Here is a 22,887-nt window from a genome sequence, read left to right as displayed (position 1 = left end):
TAAGGTGCATCCTGCAGGTGTAATTTGTAAAGGCAAAGTTGCACATTTAGCTGCTCTTCACCAATTCCCACTTTACAAATTCCATGAAAGTTGAGAAGGTAAAAGGAATTTGGGGAAGCCGCATATTTTTCAAGAACAAGGAAAAGTTCAAAGAGGGTGTCTGTTTCATGTTTAGTGCCCGAAAAGCAAGCCTTGACTTTCAAGTTTAGCTAGGAGGCAGACAGTTAATTTATGCAATTTAGAAATCTACCAATGCAATATCATAAGTCGTCCATTCAAACAAAGGAATTTGGAAATCAAAATCAGCGAATACTTAAAAGTGAATAGCTCCACAACCAGGAACTCCCTATTGCACAAACATAAGCATTTTATTTTATCCCATTTTAAGAACTATATGCAGTCAATTTAACACTTCAACGAGTAGACATGACAATGAAGGAAAATTCATGCACCTCCAAGTTTAAGACAGAAAAATAGGTTTACACAATATGGAGCCACCCTAACAGCTTCCATAAACAACAGGAAACAGTTCATAACATGTAACACACTAGTTCTCCCTTTACATGGCGCTTAGCCAAGGCAAGCATAACCACATATTGACTTATTATATTGTCATAAGGATGCAGCCAAAGCTGCCCAGAAATATGAATGCTCTCTCACTTGGTCCACCAATGGAGGAAATCCTTGCGCCTGTTAATCTTCTTCTGCAGCTGCAGAATTCCATAGAGTAAGGCCTCAGCAGTAGGAGGGCAACCCGGAACATAGATGTCAACAGGGACAATCCTATCACAACCTCTAACAACAGCGTATGAGTAGTGGTAGTATCCACCACCATTTGCACAGCTTCCCATAGAGATGACCCACCGAGGATCAGGCATTTGGTCATAAACCCTGCAAGCAATATTCAGTGAAAGGTCAAAAAACCTTACCTCTCCATGAATATAAGTTGCAACATATTTGACACACAGTGGACTACCAGCATCACAAGAAACATGCATTTTTATGCAATTCAAAGCAATGTAATCATGTCGATTGGTAGAAAGCTTAAACAGTGAGCATGTTTTAACCATGCAACACAATGAATACACCACCTCCATAGCTCCTGTAACCGTTTCTTACATTCATAAAAGCTTGCAAGTTTGATTTAAGTTCTTTACCAAATACTTCTTATGCTCATACGCCACAAATGACTCAAGTTTGATCCAGGTCCTTTTTTATTATTATTGATGAGTCTTGAACCCCATGACAGACCTCACCCTCCACCAAGCACTTATAAGGGGGAGGAGGTGCCAATTGAGTTACAACTTATTTGCATGTTTGGTCAAGTCTTCACTTATTTTCTCCGGGGATATTGGGCTTTTGCCCTCATTTTGCAAAAATAACAGTAATATGTCCCTGTTTCGAAACTATTTAGGTCCGTGTCCCTGTTTTTGAAACTCGATTTTAACAAAATCGAGTTTGGTATAAAACTCGATATCCTCAAAATCGAATTATATGAAAATTTTTAATTAAAACTCGACTTTAGCAAAGTAGAGTTTCACTTAAATTTTTTTTTTTTTTTAAATCAAGTACTAAAACAGGGACACGGACTTAAATAGTTTCAAAATAGAGACATTGTGCTAGATTTTTTACAAAATAAGGGCAAGAGCCCAATATCCCTATTTTCTCCACAAACCAAGTTTAGAGTAAGGCTTTTTGGATTATATTTGGCGCATACTTGTGTATCAAAATGATATGAATTCATTCATGAACAACATAAGCATGTTGTTTAACTAACTTCTTTACCAACCTGAAAGCCAAGTTGAACATTAAGTTCCAAGCCTGATTCTATAAAAGCATAAAACCCAATGAGGCATGATAAAATGCTCTATTAGGCAGTAATAGAAGTCTTATAGCACAAACAAGAAAGCTAAGCTATGCTTCAGAACAACCCTGAACGTGGCAAAGCCAACTGTCTTACACGTCTTGTTTAGTTAAAGAAACTGTCATATGCAACCTAAAATAAGATGTGACAATAATGAAGTCATATCTCTTAGAGTAACACTCCTGCCACATGCATTCCAACTGGATTGCTTAATTATTAGTCTCTTCTACAGAGAGGGTGGTGTTACTAAACCATTTATGCAATAGATATCTGTAAATCACATACCTATTAGACCTTGATGGTTCAAAAAGTAGAGAAGTTGCTGTTTCAATCATTTATATCCCACTTTATCTACTATCAAATATAAGGCAAATATACCATTTTGGTCCTTACATTTTCATAACAATCAATTTGGTCCTTACGAGTCAAATGGTGTCCAAACGTGGCACGCTTGAAGCTAACGTGGCTAATATTATAATAATAATAATAATAATAATAATAAATTTAATTTAAAATTTAAAAATGCCACTCAGCAAAAAAAAAAAAAAGATCAGCATTTAAAAATGTTCTTTTTTTTTCAATTAACCAAAATTTTCTTTTTATCTTTGCTGCACTTTCCCCATAACCAAACATTTCTAAATTTGGGTCATCAGGCTTGTACGGATCGAAGTTGTTTATCTCTATGTTTGTATGTGATGAACTTTGTTCTTTGTTTGGTGGCTAAGAAAATTGCTAGAAAACAAAGGAAATCTGGATCTAAACCTACTCTCTAAATCCGGATCTAAACTTGAAGGAGAATCTCTAAATCTGAGTAGTCAAGCTTGTACGAATCAAATTTTTTAATACATATTGAAGTTGTTTATCTCTATGTTTGTTTGTGATGAACTTTATTCTTTGTTTGGTGGCTGAGAAAATTGCTAGAAAACGAAGGAAATTATGGATCTAATTCCACTCTCTAATTCTGGATCTAAGCTTGAAGGAGATTAGGAGAATCTCTAAATCTGGGTTGTTAGGCTTGTATTTGTATGTGATGAACTTTGTTCTTCGTTTGGTGGCTGAGAAATCCTGGAAAACGAATGAAAATGCAGGAAAGAGTACTTTTTGGCACCCTTTGAATTCTAACCCATCACTTTCCTTTCCTTTCTTTCTGTCTTTCATTTTTTGTACTCTAAAAAATTTCTTCGATTCTTTTTAATTTCCTGAGGTTTGATCTTCTCCGGCATTGTTCTACGGATTCATGTTTAAAAAGTGCCTTAGCACTTATAATTTCCAATACCATAACCAAACAGTTTTTTTTTTTTTAAATTCCTTAATTTGTGTTTGATTTTATGTGTGATTTTTCAATGCATGTAAAGATAGAGAAAAATAAAGTTCACGGAGAGAGCATTGAACAGAATTATGGGACAGGTGGCGAAGGTGCTGTACATAGTGGTGGTGGATTAGAATCAGGACAAAGAAGACATCATCAGAAGAGGGAAAAAAAAAAAAAAAAAAAAGGGAATGAGTCCATTTAGATATGTTTGGTTCTGGGTAAAGTCCAGGAAAGATAAAAAGAAAAATGAAAATTTAGGTTAAAGAAAAAAAAAAGAATATTTTTAAATGCTGACTCGTTCTCTTTTTTCTTTTTTTGCTGAGGTGGCATTTATAAATGTCAAATCAATTTTATTTATTTATTTTATTATCCATGTCAGCTTCAAGTGTATCACGTAGGTGTTTCCCATTAGTGAGTTAACGGTAGAGACCAAATTAACTACTACAAAAATGTAGGGACCCCAAAATAGTATTTTAGACGAAATATAACCCATGACCATATTATGAAGCTCTTTCCATAGACCACAGAAATTATACCATTTATGCTTTTGTTTTGTTGGGAAATGTAAGGAGGATAGGAAAAAAATAGAAGTAAAGAAGGGACTAATATTTTCTATTGTAAGTGTTTGTTAAGAGAAATAGAAAGTAGAGAGAAGACAAAGTGTCTTGTATTATATTTATTTTATATCCGATGTATAAAATTGTTTTCAATAAACTAGAGGGATTATATCGTCAATCACCTATTCAAGACATTTTCTCTCATGTTTCTTCCCATTTTGGAAAAACTAAAAATGGTTGGCTTGGATATAAAATAATCATCTCTCCTTTTTTTTTTCTCCATAGAAAGAATATGAATCCATCTTCCATTTTCTCACCACCCTTTTCTCTCCTTTCACTTATCCACACCCCCCAAACACACTCTTTAGAGAACATACAGTTTTCTAATCTTCTAAACCATTTGCCAAATACAACTCATTACCGTTACAATCCTTTACATGCAAGCCCCATTAACATCAACCTACGTTGCACATGATACTAATATTTATTTTTGACTATTGAGAATCAAGTACGCATGGATTATCCATCTTTTTCCCTCCCTTAATTGGAAAGTTGCACACATTGTGTGAGTTTTGAAGCCACAACCTCACCCTTCTCCCATAAGAATCATCTCTCCTTTTTCCTTTCCTTCCACTTTTCTACTCTACCAAATAAAAGATATTAATCCATCTTCCATTTTCTATCCATTATTTTCTCTCATCTTTCTTTTCTACCCTACCAAACACACTCTTTGAGAACATACATCTCTCAGACCTTCTAAACCCTTTGCCAAATATAACTCATTACCGTCAGTATCCTCAGCATCAAAACCCCATTAATGTCATCCTATGTAATATTCATACCAATATCTATGTTTGACCAACAAGGATCACGCACCAACGGATTATCAATCCCTTCTATCTGCCCTAAGTAAGTTACACTCATTGCATTAGTTTTATGCTCTACAACTTCACCCTTCACCCATTCTTATAGCAGAAGGAAGTATACTAACCTTATTCAATTATTCTACCATCACAATCTCTCACAACCATGTTGTGGCACACCCTATCCATCCCATTTGAGGAAAAAAAAAAAAAGATTAACACAAGCAGCCACCATACTAATCTTTTTTTTTTTTGGGTTTCCCACCGTGTATCCTCAAAGCTTTCAACCAGAGACTAACCATTGATCACAACGGGTGAGCTCTAGTGGGTAAATCGCTGGCCTAGGAGGTGTTTTCAAAGTGCAGGTACCCAGACTCAAACTGGGGAGCACACCCAGTCGAACCTGGGACAAGCGCTTTGAGACCAAGTGCCCAACCACTTGGCCAACCCACCCGGGTTGCCACCATACTAATCACTATGCCCTCCACACATCAAACTCCATAACAAAATTCAACCTAACAACCCGCCAAGTTAGCAAAAACCTAGGAAGCATGGATACGGGTACGACACGAGCAATTCGTTAAAAATTTATAACATGACACTGATACGACACGGGTCCTGCACCCCAAATGAAGTGTCCCTGCTTCCTAGGCAAAAACCCACCGTTAACAATTACTCAAGAAAGTAACACAAGCCATTTAAGTCAAATCCTAGACAATTAGCCAAGAGCTTCGTAGCTCAACTATTCTAACCATTGAATTATCCACACACACAAAAAAAAAAAAAACACAATAACCTAAAAGAAACTAAAAAAGGAAAGTAAATCACATGAGATCCAACACATCACATATCTTATTTTCTCTGCAACCAAACAGTAAACTAACCCAAAAAAAACAACAACAATCACAAAAACAATAAGCAACCAAAAATAAATGTAAATGAAAAAGAAATCTGAAAGAAGAAAGTATATATATACTTGCGGAGAGCAGGGGCCATCTTGTTGGTGAGAGTGCCAGCGACGATCATGCAATCGGACTGGCGTGGGCTGGGCCGGAAGATGATACCGAAACGGTCCAGATCGTAGCGAGCAGCACCGGTGTGCATCATTTCGACGGCGCAGCAAGCGAGTCCGAAAGTCATGGGCCAGATGGACCCAGTCCGGGCCCAGTTCATGAGGTCATCGACTTTCGAGATCACGAACTCCGCCGCCTTCGAGAGGCCCGCGGGTGATGTGGGCGGTGGGCCCCGGGCGTATGGGGCCGGAGTAGTGGCGGAACCGCCGCCGGGTGCGGTGGTTGAGAGGAGGCGCTGTGAGAGTACTGGGATTATTGAGCTTGAGAGGCGGTGGGGAGTTCGGGTTACTAGAGCCATGACTAACTAGAGAGAAAAGAAAGAGAGTTGAAAGTTATAATGACAAAGCTCCGGTGAGCGTGCGGCTATTTTCGGTGGAATGGAAATCTCTACTCTCTAGATTGGGGGAAGGAAGTCAAGAAGGAAACCCCAACAAAAACAAAAGAGAAAAACATGGGAAGTATATTTCCTACGGTTTGGTTTTGTACAGTTCGGTTTAATAAACTGTGAGATTGGTAACGTTGTCCTGGTTGTTTGTATTTTTTTTAAATTAGTGTAATGTTGTTTAAAAACTGAAAGTTGTTGTTTAAGCTGTAATACCGAACTAACTTACTTTCTGATTTCTAGTTTGAACCGAATTATTTTTAACGAGAATTTACCCCAATTTAAAATGTTGTTCACATTTTTTTTTTTAAATCAGAATGTGATATTGTTTATATTTTATCATTTATTAAGTAAGATACATAAATTTTTCATAAGTATTATGGTGGTATATTGGGATTAATATGTTATAATTTAAGTGTCAATGATGAATCCCTCATAAGCTTCTACTGTTCTAGTAGTAGCCTCAATTGTCTGGTCATAAGGTTAATGTTAATATAAATACCTGTGTTTTTATTTTTTACGTATAACTTTTATTTTAAGAATTTAATTTATAAATAGATAAAGTAATTTGAAAATAATCGGGAGAGTGGCCCTATTTTTTAAACAATGTTCTAGTTACGTATAATATTGTTTAAAAACTAAAAACTGTTATTTAAGTTGTGGTATCAAACGGGCCTACTTTATAGTTTCTAGTTTGAACCAACCTATTTTTAACAAGAATTTTCCCAATATAAAATGTTGTTCACATATTATTATTTTTTATTTTTTATAAATCAGAATGTGATATTGTTTATATTTTATCATTTATCAAGTAAGATACAAAACTTTTCATAAGTATTATGGTGGTATATTGGGATTAATATGTTATAATTGAAGTGCCAATGATGAACCCTTCATAAGCTCCTAATGTTCTAGTAGTAGCCTCAATTATCTAGTCATAAGGTTAATATATATACCTGTGTTTTTATTTTTTACGTATAATTTTTATTTTGAAAATTTAATTTATAAGTGGATAAAGTAATTTGAAAATAATCGGGAGAGTGGCCCTATTTTTTAGACAATATTTTAGTTACATGTAATGTTGTTTAAAAACTGAAAACTGTTGTTTAAGTTGTAGTACCAAACGGATCTATTTTCTAGTTTCTTGTTTGAACCGACCTATTTTTAACAAGAATTTACCCCAATTTAAAATGTTGTTCATATATATATAAATCAGAACGTGTTATTGTTTATATTTTATCATTTATCAAGTAAGATACAAAATTTTTCATGAGTATTATGGTGGTATATTGGAATTAATATATTATAATTGAAGTGTCAATAATGAACCCCTCATAAGCCCCTACTATTCTAGTAGTAGCCTTAGTTGTCTGGTCATAAGGTTAATATTGATACCTGTGATTTTATTTTTTATGTAATCAATTGGAGAGTGGTCTTATTTTTTAGGTAATGTTTTAGTTTGATTTAGAGTTGTATTTTTATTGAATTGTCATTTAGTTTTGTCTCTACTTAAACATAAGGGTGTATGGGTATTTTTGAACCAAAAAATTAGGGATCCCAGACAAGAAAAACCCCTTAAATAGTACTAATATAGATGAGAAGTATTGCCGAAAAAGTTGTGGATTACAAATGTTCATTATTTATACGTGCATGTTATTTTTAGGGCTCATACACTCAAAACTAGACGAATAAAATCTTTTGTGCATTTTCATTTTAAATAATTAATTACTAGAAAAGTGAGAAAGAAAGAAGAAGAAGAAGAGGTGGTTGACGTCAATAAAATGGTATATTTTTTAATTGGTAGATTACAGTACACGCAATCAAATAGTGAGATTATTACCTAGCATATTCTTTTTTTTATTATTTTTTTATTTTTTATACAAGATAGAATTTTTACTCTAGTCTAATCTAAGTGTATGTGTAAAACTCCCTCTTGGAGACTTAAACTCCGGTCCTTACCCCTCACACCCCACAAGCATTTATACTTGTAGAGTGACTACCGCACTAAGGGAAGACGTGGTAACATATTTCTTATTCTTAAAATCGATGATTTCGATAAATAATAAGGAAACAAAATGATACTTTTAATAATGTTTTTAATAAAAAAACATTTGAGATTAATAAAAAGGAATTTTAAGGAAATTTTATTTTTGTTTTAACCGTTAATTTTAGTAGATATTATACTTGAATGAAAAGAAAAAAAAAAAGTAGAACAAAGATTTGCTGCAAACTAAGTTGCAGTAATTCCTGCAAAATGCACATGTCAAATGGTCATTTGGTAAAAAATTTCGGAAAATTATTGTGTACTCCCGAAGTACCATAAATGCATACTCTCTCTCTCACATGAATGATGAGTCTCAGTAATTAAATTCATAGTGAGACCCACTATTCATGTTAGAGGGAGAATATGCATTTATTGTACTCCGAAAGTACCTAATAATTTTCATTGACAAAAAAAATTTCATTTAAATATAAGCTTGGAACATATCTATTTGAAACATTGAAACATGCATTTTTTAAAGAGTTACTACAACTTAGTTTGCAGTAAATTCTTGCTCAAAAGCAAATCCTTGCCCAAAATTATACCGAGTGATTCTCGGAAGTTCTAATTCTTGTTTCTCGGAAAACAAAAAACAGAAGAAGCCAACCTAAATCCGTTTCTAAAATGGGTCAAAATCAGACTCAAACAGGTAGTACTCATCGACTTAAAGCAAACTTAATGTTATGACTTTTGAGACAAAACTAACATAGCATGTGTCTTACGCTGCTCTGCATGTCCACTTTTATGGTTGGTTTCTTCACCTGCCACTTGTTCTCACTCCAATCACTTATTGCATATGATAGTGAAACCGAGTCATGGACTCATGGCTACCACTAGTCTTCTCCAACCTCCGTTACCATCGATGTCTTTGTAATATCTTAGTAAGTTACCTATATTTCGGGAAGCATTTAAGCGAATCGATTTATGGAGGATAATGGAATCACTTTCGTGCGGATTATTTTGGGAAATATAATCAACTGGAAAATAACTACAGGGAATCCCTAAACTAAATGTATGCCAAAGACCACGTTGATATATAGAGTTTTTAGCGGCCAAAACAGGTTTTAAAAACACTTAATAGAGATCTGAAGGCCAAAAGCTCAAACGAAAAATGGTGAGAAAAAGTAAACATTTGAGAGGGACTTTCAACCATTATCAAAGAACTTACTAATAACGTGTGTAACATTTGATTTAACAAAATACACTAGACCAACATATTATATTTTTGAATTTATGAATAGGGTAAGTAGCCTTCACCAAAGCACTCAACCTCAGAAAAGTAGAGACCTATTGAAAAACATATTTGGGTTGAAGAAGAAAAGAGTGGCTAGCATGAGGTGCTCCACCCCAAAGCCAGATATACGATTACATGGATCACAACAAATTAGCAAAATCCCAAGGAGAAGAAAGAATGGTTAGAATGTGAGACAGGCAATAAACATGACAATATTTCACAATCCTATAATTTTAAGATCAAATAATACAAGGTTGAAGCCCCAATGCATCGATGAGAATTGAAGCACCATAATAGTTCCTTTCCCCCAGCTTCATGTTGAGACCCCCAGTGGTCTGAAACTTATCAGCACCATTAGCATCCTTTCAGTTGCAGTGAAGCAAATGTCACATTTTCTTCGACCTATTAAGAAACAGCACAACTAGCAATGCCTAGCCAGCCTGGAGCAAAAGATAGTTAGGTAAAATTTTCCAAATTGCAGTCTGGAATCCTGAGGTTGGGAGAAAGGCAAGAGTTTTTTTTAAGTGTCAGATATTCTGAAAAAATGGTGCAGCTTCAAAATCAGTGATAGGGGAGGAAGGCAAAGCAGTGTTTGCCAAAGCAACCAGAGGAGCTTTGTCTGGCAAAAAAGTCTTCTAAGACCCTCTTTAGGCATAATACATGTAAAGGCTATTTGAAGCAGCACAGGCAATTGAGTTCTCAGTTGGATGCCATGCTAGGTGTAGCAACTTTGTGGTGAAATCAAAAGCATTTCCATTAGCATCAACTCCAGATGTATCAGCTCCTGTTACAGTTGAAATGGAAAAAAGATGCGCAGAGACACAAGTCAAACATTAGAACACAATTATAAACAAACACTACAAGAAATGTTTGGGACAGAATCAAAAGATTACTTTCCCAGGGTTTGTGTTGGTCTACAAGATGAACTAAATGTCGCATACAAATTGTATATCAACTGAATAGTGACTCACCATCATGTAAAATTGAACTTCAATATAATTAGGTCAACTAGGGAACTTTAGGTGGAAAAATAAACTGATCACATTGAGCCTAACAAATTCATAATGTACAAGTCAAAGAAATTGAGTTTTACAGCCAAGGGGATAAAATTATCAGCAACACCTGTATTTAAGTTTTGGGGACTTTAGACTAAAGCGTATTCAAGTTAAATGTGTAAGAGTAATGGTTAAATTATTAAGCTTAAGCTTTTGGGACAACTTATAATTCATCATGGTATCAAAGTAGACGGTTCTGAGTTCAACCCTATCTTCAATCTACCTCCCATTCAAAAGTAGAAATTCTCACATGTTGGGCCCCACTTATTAAGGGAGTCTAGGCTCAGGCTGCTCAGTGGCTCACACACGAGGGAGAGAGTTAATATAATGGTTAAATGATTAAAGTAACTATTTACTAATAGCTTAACCTTTTAAGACAACTGGTAATTTATCAAAAGGTTAACAAAGACATACCTCGTCTGAGCACACGAGGAAGAGTGCTTAGAGATTTTGAAGGCCTTGTTGGTGTTTGAACTTGTCTCCTGGAAGTGCATAAAATAAATAAAATCATATTAAATAAAGACAAAAGATTGAAAAAGAGTTTTTTCGGGCAATTAAATAATGCTATTCAATTAAATAGAAGACTAGTCAAACAAGTTCAAGAGCTGATGCAGCTATTATCATTGTCATACACCTATATTAAGATGATGTACATTTTCAGAAAATACCTCATAGGGTTTTTGCTGGCTTCCAATGTTGTTGCTTCCGTGCTGCCTTCAGAACAACCAAACACACGGAACAGATTGCTGGAATCACAGACAAATATTGCATCAAACATTGTGGTTCAGGTATCATGTTTTAACTTATGGTGGTAAAAGACGATCATGCAGGAAAAAAATTGCATCAGACATCAAGTTGCAGGTATCAAATTTAGGTGTTCTACACTTTTACTAATGATAATAAAAAAAATCATGCAATATGGTTAAAGCAGACCTGTAGGAACCTGTTGCCACGCGATGTCCATCTCCACTTAGACAGCATTCAAATTTGTCGAAGATAGAATCATTTTCATATAAATCACACAGCTGACCAAGGTAAAGAACTAAAATAAATTGCATTGTATATTATAAATGCATCAGCTCCATTCTATATCAAAAAGAATTAATAAAGGCTTTCTGAAGGAATGCATCACCTTAGGTCTTAAATATTCATGAACCTGAAAAGTTGCAACTGGGCCACGATCCATATTTATGTCCCACAGCTGACAACCCAGAAAACAAAACCAAATGAAGAGAAAGTTGGAGATCAAAAATGGATTAGCGTATCTACTCCATTCCAATTCTATTAAATATCAAACTTGATGCAGATTAAGGGATTAGAAATTTTCTATTTTAATTGGTAAGTTAACACGCACAGCCCATGGGTATTGACCCTACAACCTCAACCTCTAACCATTCTTGTGGGAAGAGGATGCGTGATTTGAGCCAAAGCTCATTCACTAGATCAAAGGATTACAATACCTCTGTAGCAATCTTAATCAGAATAATTAGTTTTTAAACTAATCTATTTTTTTAATAAAACAGCAGAAAAGTACTCTTATTCAAAATGAGACCAAGGCACTATTGCTTAAATGAAAGATGAAATACAGCTAACAAAAAGCTATTAACTTCTTCTACACATACCAGATGGCATGAAAAAACATCCAGCACTAAGAAGTTCAGTTCTAGATATAATGCATCTGTGATTCACAGAAATAAGAACTTAAAAAAATAGAAATATGAACCTTAAGGGTCATGTAGTCACGACTAAGTATATGTCTTCCATCTTTAGCAAACTTAATATCTGAAATTGAGGCAATTATCTCAGTGAAAAAAGACCTTGTACCAGGCACTTCCGGTTCCTCAAACCTGTACCATTGAAAAGCATTATAAAAACCTACAAGTCAAGAAGTGAACATATCTAAAAATATTCTCACGCTTTCTTTTCTTTTGACAAGTAAACACTGCTTACGCACCGAGATGCAAATAAAAGATGAGGAAAGTAAGTAGACAAGACAAAAGACTGATAGACAGCTTACAATTTGCTATGAGTATCACATAACGCTGACTGCCGCATATCAATGAGACGGATTGAGCCCCTTGAGCTACTGTATGCTAACGTATTACAGTGAGTAGGATGAAACTCCGCTGATGTTATCACCTCTGCACAAGTAAATTCAAGCAATGAGAATGCCGAAGCTCTTTGATCACTTTAGCATTTTAAATTATGTATGAAATTGAGTTGTGTACATAAATACAACATTTCAATAATCAACAAAACTCAATGAGAAACAAATAAAATGTCTTCTCATCCATTCACCCCAGAAAAGGGGAGAGAATTAGAAAGTATATACTAAGAAAAACAGAAACACCAGAAAGAATGATGCTTTATCTATTCAAATAGAGTTTTCTTTTTGCACATCCAAATCCTTTTTCTTTTCTTTTCTTTTTTGATAAGTAACACATCCAAATCCTTTATACTAAAAATGATAAAAAGATCAGTCAAATCATTTAATTTGCCACTCAGAATGCCATGGGTTCTACCAGTAAGATCCTCCATGTTTGCAGGCTTGACGTCAACGATATTGAAACTTTGGTTGCTAATTTCTAAGTTCCAAAGATTTATTCGCAGATCATCCGCAGAGATAAAAGTTTCACCATCACTACAAAAAGGGGAAAAAAGAATATAAGTAATTAGTGAATGTCATGGACATGAAAGCCATACATATGATGCATTTCCAGAGAAAATAATCAAACATCACTACAGGCATGCAGAGAAGCCTAAAGAATTACAAAGAAGAGAAAATAATCAAGATACTTCAAGTTAATTAATCAAGATACTTATATTGAAATAGACTACTCCAAGTGCATAGTACCGCACACAGAGAAGCCTAAAGAATTACAAAGAAGAGGTCATAAGTACAGCATAGAAAAAGACTTCAAGTTAAAGCAAAATCCTTCTCACTCTTATCACTCTCTCTCTCTCTCTCTCTCTCTCTCTCTCTCTCTCAATAAACAGCACCTGATAAAGCCTTCCATTTCACACACCATACTAGGAGGAAGTGAATCAACATGAATAACTTGCATCCTTATTGATGAGGAACTCATAAATTAGGCAGAAGCATATTCAAGTATAAATAAAAGCACAAAGTCAACATGAATATGCAACATAAAGGAGGAATGCAATACAGAAGACAAATTTAAGATAGAAGGGTTAAAGAAAAAATTATATCAGTAAGAAAATTGCACCTGTTGTTCGAAATAGAATTAATATGATAGTCATGTGCATGAGCATAGATTCTTCGACATCTAGCCACAAGGCTTGTCTCATGACTAGTCACCTGAATGTCACAAATGTACTAAGTGTTAAAGGAGCAAACTATATAAACTTGAAGCCTGGCAACAATGCCGTACTTTCAATATCTGCCAAGCGAGATTATTTCTCAACTCCAAAACCATATGATGCCAGAAAATAAGAATATCAGATTTAGTACAACTACCATGGGTAGCCGTAAGGACGATAGACCCCCAGATGGGAGTGAAGTATCAATGCTTGAATAACCAGAGGATCTCTCATCACATCCTCCATTTGCCATACATGATTTGGAGCTTGCTGATATACTTGAGGAAACAACTGGACCGTTTCCCATGGCTCTTGAAAGATCCATATTCAAGTCACACACTTTCTTGACCTTCTTCTCTTGGACCTGCCCGACATTAAAGCAACAGCAACAGAAAACACCACTGGTCTTAGAAAGTTCCACTTCATTATTCAAATAGACTGTTAATATTTTCAGGACTATTATTGCTCACTAGGTTGTTATAATAGTCAGTGCAAATCTTATTCTTACCACACTACATCTGTGTGTGTTGAAACAAGGAGGGGAGGGAGGAACAGTATTCAAAAAGGCTAATTAATGAGCTGTGTCCTATGAGATATCAAGAGATTAAAAACTAGACAGTTAAATGGTCCATTATTAAAGGTAGCTTTGTCCTTGTTATTTACAGAGTAGGGAGTTTTCACTGGTCCCTTTTCTTTTATTTGACAATGAGTTTGGCCCCAAGGGAAGGGGAAGGGTAGATTCCAACAATCCAACAAGTGACCTACTTTCAGATTTTCTTAGGAAGCCTAAGAAAATGTTACTCTCCAGAAGGCACTCTTTCTGATCATCCAGATAAAAAATACAAAAAGTCCTTTTACATCAATTTTTCTATCTCAATGCATTGAATTCTATTTTCTGAGACTCAATGCAATAAAAATTTCCGATCACCTCCATCAATAATACCATGCACATTTTCTAGCCAATATATCCAAAACTAATGCCTGCATATTATATATGTTCTCATAAATAACTAGTTGAGACAGGTCTTCTTATGCTTCTTAATGGACCCTCATAGCAGTAACCATAACATCATAACCATCACAAAATTTCTTGTCAAATGTTTCATTCACTCTTAACTGTTAACCACCTTCTCAGCTACTCTAGATTATCCAATATGTATAATTATGATATCAAGAGCAAAAATTCAAAGGTGCCTTCACCTTCCAAAATTTGATTGTTTTATCATTGGTGGATAGAAGAAACAAGGCACCATTAGCTGCCTGGCACCATCTAATCTTGTTGATTTTCTCCTCAATTTCCAAGCTCTTAAGATAGTCAAACTGAATTCAAAAAGAAAACCAAAGATTGCAAAAAATTATTAAAATCCATATTGCAGAAAAAGGGACTTTTTTTTTTTTGATAAGTGTATTGCAGAAAAAGGGACATAAATAAACAATAATCATATGTGACCATGTAAAAGTAAAAATACCTCAGGTTCATGGCTCTGGAACTCAGTTTTATAGCGGAACTCAGGATGTCTCCCATTTGAATAATCCATCCTCTCTAGTTCTCGCCGATGTCCACCATGCTACATATTATATGCTCATATTACAGACTATATTAAGAAATGGTAACAACTAAAAAAAATTATGGAAAAATACACTAAAAAAAGCATTTACAAAATAAACAAGTTAGCAATTCACAGACTTACATCCCTTGTATCAGTTCTTTCAAATAAAACCACCCGACCCCCACGATCTCCTGTGGCTAAGTGGTCCCCAGTTCTATCAAATTCAATAGCAGAAATGATATCAACTGCAAACATAACAATCATCATGTAAGCAGGTTAATTCAGTAATAATCTCAAATACTATAGACATTCACGAAAAAAAAAAATAGAAGAATTATTTTTTTTTGGGGGGGGGGGGGGGGGGAAGAGCCTTATGACACATACTACATTCTAAAAGCCTATTCACATTCCAATTAATTCTATATATAATCCCTCCTGAGAAGAAGAATAATGTGAGGGAAAACCTCACCATTGTAGAGATAACATCCACCAGCATCAAACTACACACCCAATAATTCTAGTAAATGTAAAGAAACTATAGTCAATCACAACTATCCGGCCTAAACTAAGAACATATTTCTAATCTGCACCCTCAACTACAAATTCTGCAACTTTAAACTATAGAGGCATATGCAATGTTAAACTATAAAAATTCTACAATTAACACCCTATTCCAAGATTAATGTTCCTACTAATTTGTTAATTTAGATCCTAACTTGGATGATGGTCCAATGTCGCAAATTAATCTCGAATAAGAATACTGAATGCAAAATTGTATACTCTAGGTAGACATTAAAAATGCCCCCATAATTTAGAGTAGATATCTAGAATAACCCAAGAAACTCAAACCTGTGGGCATAATAATGGCACTTAGACCACCCAGAAAAATAAAGGATGTAACACCAGTTACCCAACTACCCAGACCACTGAAACTCTCTATAACTCCATGTCAAAATGGTGATAACCAGAAAACTGCAAAATACACAAGTTTTGTTTTGACCTGTTACATCACTGACCTGGTGACTTGGCCTCATTATGTGTTCTAAGCAAAGGTTTTCGATTCAATAATATCATTTAGTACTTTCAACCATCCCTTATTGGGTATATGGTTGTGGCATTTTGGTCAGGAGAGATCAATAAAAAGTTTTTTATTTGGCTTAAGTATTAAAGACTTTAATCATTGCAGTGAAATATGAAAAGTCTTGAGGTCAGTGGTCAATGAATTCAGTTAGGAGGCTGTATAAGTGGTCCTTGGAAAAGTATAAGGGCACGATGAGAGACATTTCTTAATTATGCTAGAGTTGTGATGGGGAATGGAAGGAGTATTAATAAGTGGTGCAGGGATGTAGCTTTTAAAGACCAATATCCTGTGTTATTATTAATTGCTGAGGGATACTTCTGTTTTTTCTTATTTGCACTCATTTTGAGGTGGGAGTCATTCATGAAATCTTAAGTTTTTCATGCTTCACAAGTCTGATAACTATAATCAGTCCAATGGATTTGTTACATTCTAATTACCCATTGGGATTGAGGGAGGATAATTTGGTTTTGAAACTTGAAAGAAATAGAAAATTTGAAGTTCATTCTTTTCATGAAACCTTAAGAGGTTCTAATCAAGTTTTGCTTTGTTGGAAGAAAGTTTGGTATAGCAAAGTTCCTAGGAAGGTTACTTTTTTTGCATGGATGCATACATTGAATGATTTTGACAGTGAATAATCTCATCAAAAGGAATATGATTCTTGCGAATGGGTGTATCATGCATAATTCTTTTCTAATCAAGTTTTGCTTCGTTGGAAGAAAGTTTGGTATAGCAAAGTTCCTAGGAAGGTTACTTTTATTGCATGGATGCATACATTGAATGATTTTGACAGTGAATAATCTCATCAAAGGGAGTAAGATTCTTGCAAATAGGTGTATTATGCATAATTCTTGTGGAGAATCATTTGAACATCTATTGCATTGTTTTGTTGTGAGAGAATTGAGGACTTTAACCTCTTCTCCTTTTGGGATTTGACAGATGATGCCTTTGAAGGTTACTGTGTGTTTCTAAGTGTTTCTTTGCTGGAAGGGTTTGTATAGATGACATAGTAATGGGCAATATGGAACATTCCTCTGTGTATAATATGGATTGTGTGAGAGGAAAGGAACAATAAAACCTTTAATGATGTCGAACTTTACATGCTTCAGCTTGAATTTCTTATTCTTCAGATCTTTGTATGAACAAACGGTTAGTATTTTGGTGCATCCAATTTCTTTCTTCTTTAAATTTCAAAGGCCAGCTGAATCTCAATTTTTTTTATAAGTAAATATTGAATTAATCAAATGAAAAAGAGGCATAGTGCATGTACAGTGGGCGTATAAAAGTAATATAGGTACACCAGCATCAAACACTTAAAGTACAACTATCAAGCATCTCAAACAAAGTACCAATAGACAAAAAACCTAAGACATTTATCCATTCAAACAAAGTCTTGAGTAAATAAAAATTTCAGGTCAAGAAACAAAATTTTCACATCTTTAAAACATCTTACTCTCCAAATACCCCACATGAGACCATGGGGATCACTCTCCAAATCACCCCACTATGAACCTACCAAACTTTCCTCTACACAACACCCTTTGTTACAACCCATTGAACCCCAAAAAGAGAAAATACCATGCTCCAAAGCTTTTGGATAACAAGGAAATGGAGGAGTAGATGATCATTAGTCTCCCTATCCCTCTTACACATGCAACACCAGTCTAAAATGATTATTTCACGCTTCCCGAGGTTAACAGAACTGCTATCCACATGAAAATACTGATCTTGGTAGGAACTTTAGGCTTCCACAAACTCCTCCAAAGAAAAGACGAATCGGGTGTGGAGTGTAACATTTATAATGGGATTTAAACTCAAAGAGTATCCACCTCACCTTGCCTTATTAGCCCCAAATAAAGCAAATCCATAAAGGAGGCAACAAGACTCCAGCTCCCAATCATGAACTTAGTCTAACAAAGCTAATATCCCAATGGTATCCACAAATAAACAGCTCAACGAATCAACAGCCGTTCATACACAAAACCCATAATTCTTTTCAGCACTAAAACTTTTAACAACAGTAAAATCATACTTATCAAAAACAGTAAAATCATAATTACATAGCAACTCTAACCCTAAAACTACATTATTTCCATCCACAAATCCAATGCTAAAGTACAACGAGCTGTTCAAATACAATGACAACAACCTATTCACTAAATTTTATCCACATATGTTTAAATCTCACTCCATCAATCTAGCATTGAATACACAAATTTAGCTCACAAAAACAAAAAATAAAGCAAAAGAGAGATATCAAATTATTAACAATTAATTAGTAACTCAAAAAATTATAAAAGGCACATAAAAAATCAAACAATCAAGCCCTAATTTAAAGCTTAAAAAAAAAACCAAATCGATGAATTCTAAATCGGAAATGGAAACCAAACCTTCCTGAACTTCTTCACCGGCGGTTCGTTCGCCGAAAACCTGAGCGAATTTCCAGTCCAGCGGCTGCGACCCCTCCGCCGCCGGAGCCGGAGCCGTAGCCGTCGCTTCCTCTCCTCCTCCGCCGATCATCTCTCTCTTTTTTTCTCTCCTCTCAGCAAGGAAATACACAACTCAAATGCACAAACCGATCGATCTGAGAAACTCCGATTCTCCTTTACACGAATCTCGACGATTCACGAAATGCAGTCTCGTCCTTCATCGTTCCTTTTCGTCCCTCTCCAACCACGACGAACAAACTTTCCTCTCTCTCTCTCTCTCTCTCTATAAAGCTTTGCGTATCAAATTCAACATCGATGAGATTTTCAGTCTCGCTCGCTCGGTCGCTCTCTGAAAAAAAAATTCAATCTCTCTGTGTCTCTGTAGATTGAAAATCGATGAGATTTCTCTTACGCACAGACAGACGCATACTCTCTCTCTCTCTCTCTCTCTCTCTCTCTCTCTCTTTCTTTCTTTATTTTTTTGTTTTTTATTTATTTTTTGTTTTTTGTTTCTTTTTTGTTTTTGTTTTTGTTTTTGTTTTTGTTTTTTTGGATGATGACTAATGAGGTGACAAAAATTGAGAATGGAAAGAGAACGACGGAGAAGCGAAAACGTCGTAGCTTTGTGGGGGATTACGTATCTCTTAATCGCTAATTTATTCCTACTGCTAATTATAATTTAATTGTTTATTTCTTTGCTTTTTTTATTTTTGTTACTTTATCTTACCTCGAAATTGTGATTAGAGTGGATTACTTTTAGATTAGTGAAATTATTCTATATTGCACTCTTGAAAAAAAAAATATATATATATATATATATAATAAAAAGACAAAGAGAGAGAGACAAGGAATTTTCTAAATTGTCAAATGTGGGTTTGGATTATCTTTTAATTTTTATTTGTTTAAAGTTGATAAAAAAATTTCTTCAAAAAAAAAGTTGAAAAAATTATATTGTGAGTTTGAATTAAAATGATAAAATTTAAGAATAATTTATAAAGTGATGTAATTTTAGTTTCCAAATTAAATTTCACGATCCTATTACTTTGACCGATAAATCATATAGTTAAATTTAAATATTCTTATAAAAGATAACAGTATTTTTGCTACATTGTTCAATACAATTATGCGGTTAAATTGTATGGGTTGAAATTGTGTCAAATGTATTATACACTAGACATATTAGGATGCGAACATGTGTCCAAAAATTAGACACAAATCCATATTCTAATGTGTCTAATATACTAATACACTAAATATAAGTCGTGTCTAAATTGTACAAACACCTAATGAACAATATATATAAGAACTTAAATAAAGTCTCTCAATAGTTTTGTATATTAGATTTCTTAATTAAATTCAATAATCGTTGACCAATGTAATGTAAACATGTTTATCTATCCCAAAAACAATTAATCTAGTTTCAAAAAAAAAAAAACAATTAATCTCAAGACAAAAATATAGTAGAATTTAATTGAAAAATCTAACATTTAAAATTTAAAATTTTGTATTTAAAGAAGCTAAAAAAAAAGTAAAAGATAATCCAAACACTTACTACACCTCTCTTGTATAAGAGTATGTTCCAAATACGAGATCCATAGGTTTGATAAATCCTTGTGTGAAGGTAGGGATGGCAATTTTTCCCCGCCCTGCTTGATCCGCCCCTCCCCGCTTCGCCCCGTGTGGGTTTTCCCCACCCCGCAAAAGTGATGGGGCGGGGATGGGGCGAGATTTTAAACCCGCACCACGAAGCGAGGCGGGGATGGGTTTACACTTTTTAGACCCACCCCGCCCTGCCCCACCCCATCCCCGCCTCATCCCGCGTTAATAAGGATTAAGTTGTACTTTTTTTATACTCTAAAATCCTACTATTTAAACAAAAACATCATTAGCTTCTTTTATTCTATCTAACGTGGTTCTACCTCTCTTTTCTGTCAAGCAAAGTTGGAAATAAGGTATCAATTTTAACTCTTTTTTTTTGTCTTTTCATTTATGATTCATATGTCTGTCTCAACTTACTTTTTATCATTAACATAATATGAGATTTTTGTGTCATACTATGAGATTTTTGTTGTGACATTGTCTTGTTAAACATTTAGATAATATTATTTAGTTTTTGCTAAAAATTAGTTTGATTTGATAGGATAAATTTATTTATAATTTCAAGTATATTTTTAATATTGAAACATGTCATTTTATTTGAAAAAATGGTAATAGTTATAAGGAAAATTAACAAGAAATAAAGTTTTACGGTATAGGGCGGGGCTTTGTGGGTCTTCGTGGGGCCTTAAGGGGCGGGGATGGGGCAAAAAAAATTTCCCGTCATGCAGGGCGGGGCGGGGATGGGGCAGAAAAAATCTATACGGGACGGGGGTGAAGATCCCATCTTTCGGTCCCGCCCCGCCCCATTGCCATCCTTGTGTGAAGGGAATATGTAATACATTAAGTGTGTTTAATAAACTAATTATTATTGATTGCATCATAGCACTATTGACATGCATCAATCATAAAGGACCACATTTTAAAAAAATAATAATAAAATTGTGTGTTCCGAATTTTTTTCTTTGTTCTTTTTTCTTTTTGACATTATTTTTATTAAAAGTTGTAAATATAAGGAGGAAAATATTATTTTTAAACCAAATGGTGGCAGACAGACAGATGGGAGTATTATGATAGTATTAAGTTGTTGCACACAGATGGAAATGATGTTATCTTGGCCAAAAAATATTCACACACACAAAAAATAAAAAGATGGGAAATGATGTTAAGCTATAGGAAAATGACATATTTTTGTCCCTTCCTTCTTAGCTTTATTGTGGTTGAGGATTAAGTGAACCTTGACGTAGATTACAATGATGTTGTATTTTTTTATTCTGTTTATTTTTTTCAATTGGGTTGGAAATATGTAAGAAATATAAGATGGTAAATACTTCGAAGATGTAATAATATTTTGATGTGAGTGTTTACATCCAACCCATTTTTCTTAATAGTGTTAATAAAAAAATATTTGTGATTAGCTATTGGTCAAACATCGTGGTCGAAATTTTTCAGAACTTCCAAATTACACTGTTTTAAACTTGTTTTTTTCTCACAAATTATATATAACAATGGACTTTTTTGTTTATTAAAGGTAAATCTAACGGTGTAGATGCATAGTTTATTCAACAAAATCATGATGTCATTTCGAATATTGTAATGACAGTATGTAATATTTATAATGAAGTAGGTGTAAGTTATATGTGATGTAATTTTTGTTAAAATTATATCATTCAATAATTTTGTATTAAATTAACATTACGTCAATCCTACTGTTGAACACGTCATTTGTTGATGTTTGTGCTGCACAATGAACTTCGTGTCAAAAATGTTGACTATTTGATCTATAAAATTATGCGATTAGCGTATTTTTAAAAATAATAAATAAATAAACGGAACAAACAAACCTTTATCATTTTGAACAATTTTATAGACAATATTAGTTTGCGATCTATACTCATAAAAAAGTTGACAATAATGACAAGTGAAAGGACAATATATAATCTAATATCGGGTTTAACGATAGATGGCATAATATTTTGGGACCATGGATAGTTTAACATTAACAGTTACGTGTGTTGCTAAAAAATAAAAAAAAATAAAAATAAAGTATAAATGCACTTTTAGTCCCTACATTTTGGTCTTATTTTTATTTTGGTCCTTATATTTTCATTTTACCATTTTTAGTCCCCAAATCAATTAACGCATGTTATTTTAGTATTTTCTGTCAGTCAGCAGACGGAAATAGTTGAGGTGGCAAACGGAAGGATTAAAATATTATTAAAAATTTACTGTAGCATGCCACATCAGATTTCTGTAGCATGCCACGTCAGGTTATAATTTAAAATATTTATTTTCCAATTTTAACAAAAGAAAAAATATGAGTTAAAAATTTATAAAAAATAAGAACACACCAGAAACTTAAGAACAAGAACAGAAGGTAGAGAAGGCAATCTGGTTGAGCATGTTCCATTCGGGTTGGATGTCGACGGAGGATTTCAATGGCTCTCGGTGCATCATATTGTTGTGCGCCCAAACCCTAAACTCTTCACAACCCGATTTTGACATGTACCAGAGTATTTTAATCTCATCACC

General features: G+C 34.3%; 2 protein-coding genes across 3 annotated transcripts; both read right to left on the bottom strand.

Annotated features, from left to right (window-relative positions):
• Window positions 1–349: 349 nt before the first annotated feature.
• Window positions 350–6,186, bottom strand: LOC142622120 (uncharacterized). The gene is made up of 2 exons (XM_075795551.1): window positions 5,573–6,186; window positions 350–891 (listed from the first exon to the last, which is right to left on the bottom strand). Exons 1-2 carry the CDS (start codon window positions 5,965–5,967, stop codon window positions 657–659), a joined length of 630 nt encoding a protein of 209 aa, XP_075651666.1. The 5' UTR covers window positions 5,968–6,186; the 3' UTR covers window positions 350–656.
• A 3,096-nt stretch (window positions 6,187–9,282) lies between these two features.
• On the bottom strand, window positions 9,283–19,215 carry LOC142612612 (serine/threonine protein phosphatase 2A 55 kDa regulatory subunit B beta isoform-like). 2 transcript variants are annotated; one of them, XM_075784725.1, is made up of 14 exons: window positions 18,721–19,215; window positions 15,394–15,497; window positions 15,172–15,270; window positions 14,903–15,022; window positions 13,857–14,066; window positions 13,609–13,700; window positions 12,904–13,022; window positions 12,399–12,522; window positions 12,105–12,228; window positions 11,514–11,582; window positions 11,315–11,406; window positions 11,050–11,127; window positions 10,796–10,863; window positions 9,283–10,110 (listed from the first exon to the last, which is right to left on the bottom strand). In XM_075784725.1, the coding sequence occupies exons 1-14, from the start codon at window positions 18,848–18,850 to the stop codon at window positions 9,974–9,976; spliced, it is 1,566 nt and encodes a 521-aa protein (XP_075640840.1). In that variant the 5' UTR covers window positions 18,851–19,215; the 3' UTR covers window positions 9,283–9,973. The 2 variants fall into 2 exon arrangements, with proteins under 2 accessions (XP_075640840.1, XP_075640848.1); XM_075784733.1 differs by having other exon boundaries at window positions 13,860–14,066; window positions 18,721–19,193.
• Between the last annotated feature and the right edge of the window lie 3,672 nt (window positions 19,216–22,887).

This window comes from Castanea sativa, chromosome 1, assembly GCF_040712315.1.
Source record: "Castanea sativa cultivar Marrone di Chiusa Pesio chromosome 1, ASM4071231v1".
NCBI lineage: Eukaryota > Viridiplantae > Streptophyta > Magnoliopsida > Fagales > Fagaceae > Castanea > Castanea sativa.
The sequence above is the reverse complement of the archived record's forward strand: the minus strand, read 5'-3'. Positions and strand labels throughout refer to the sequence as shown.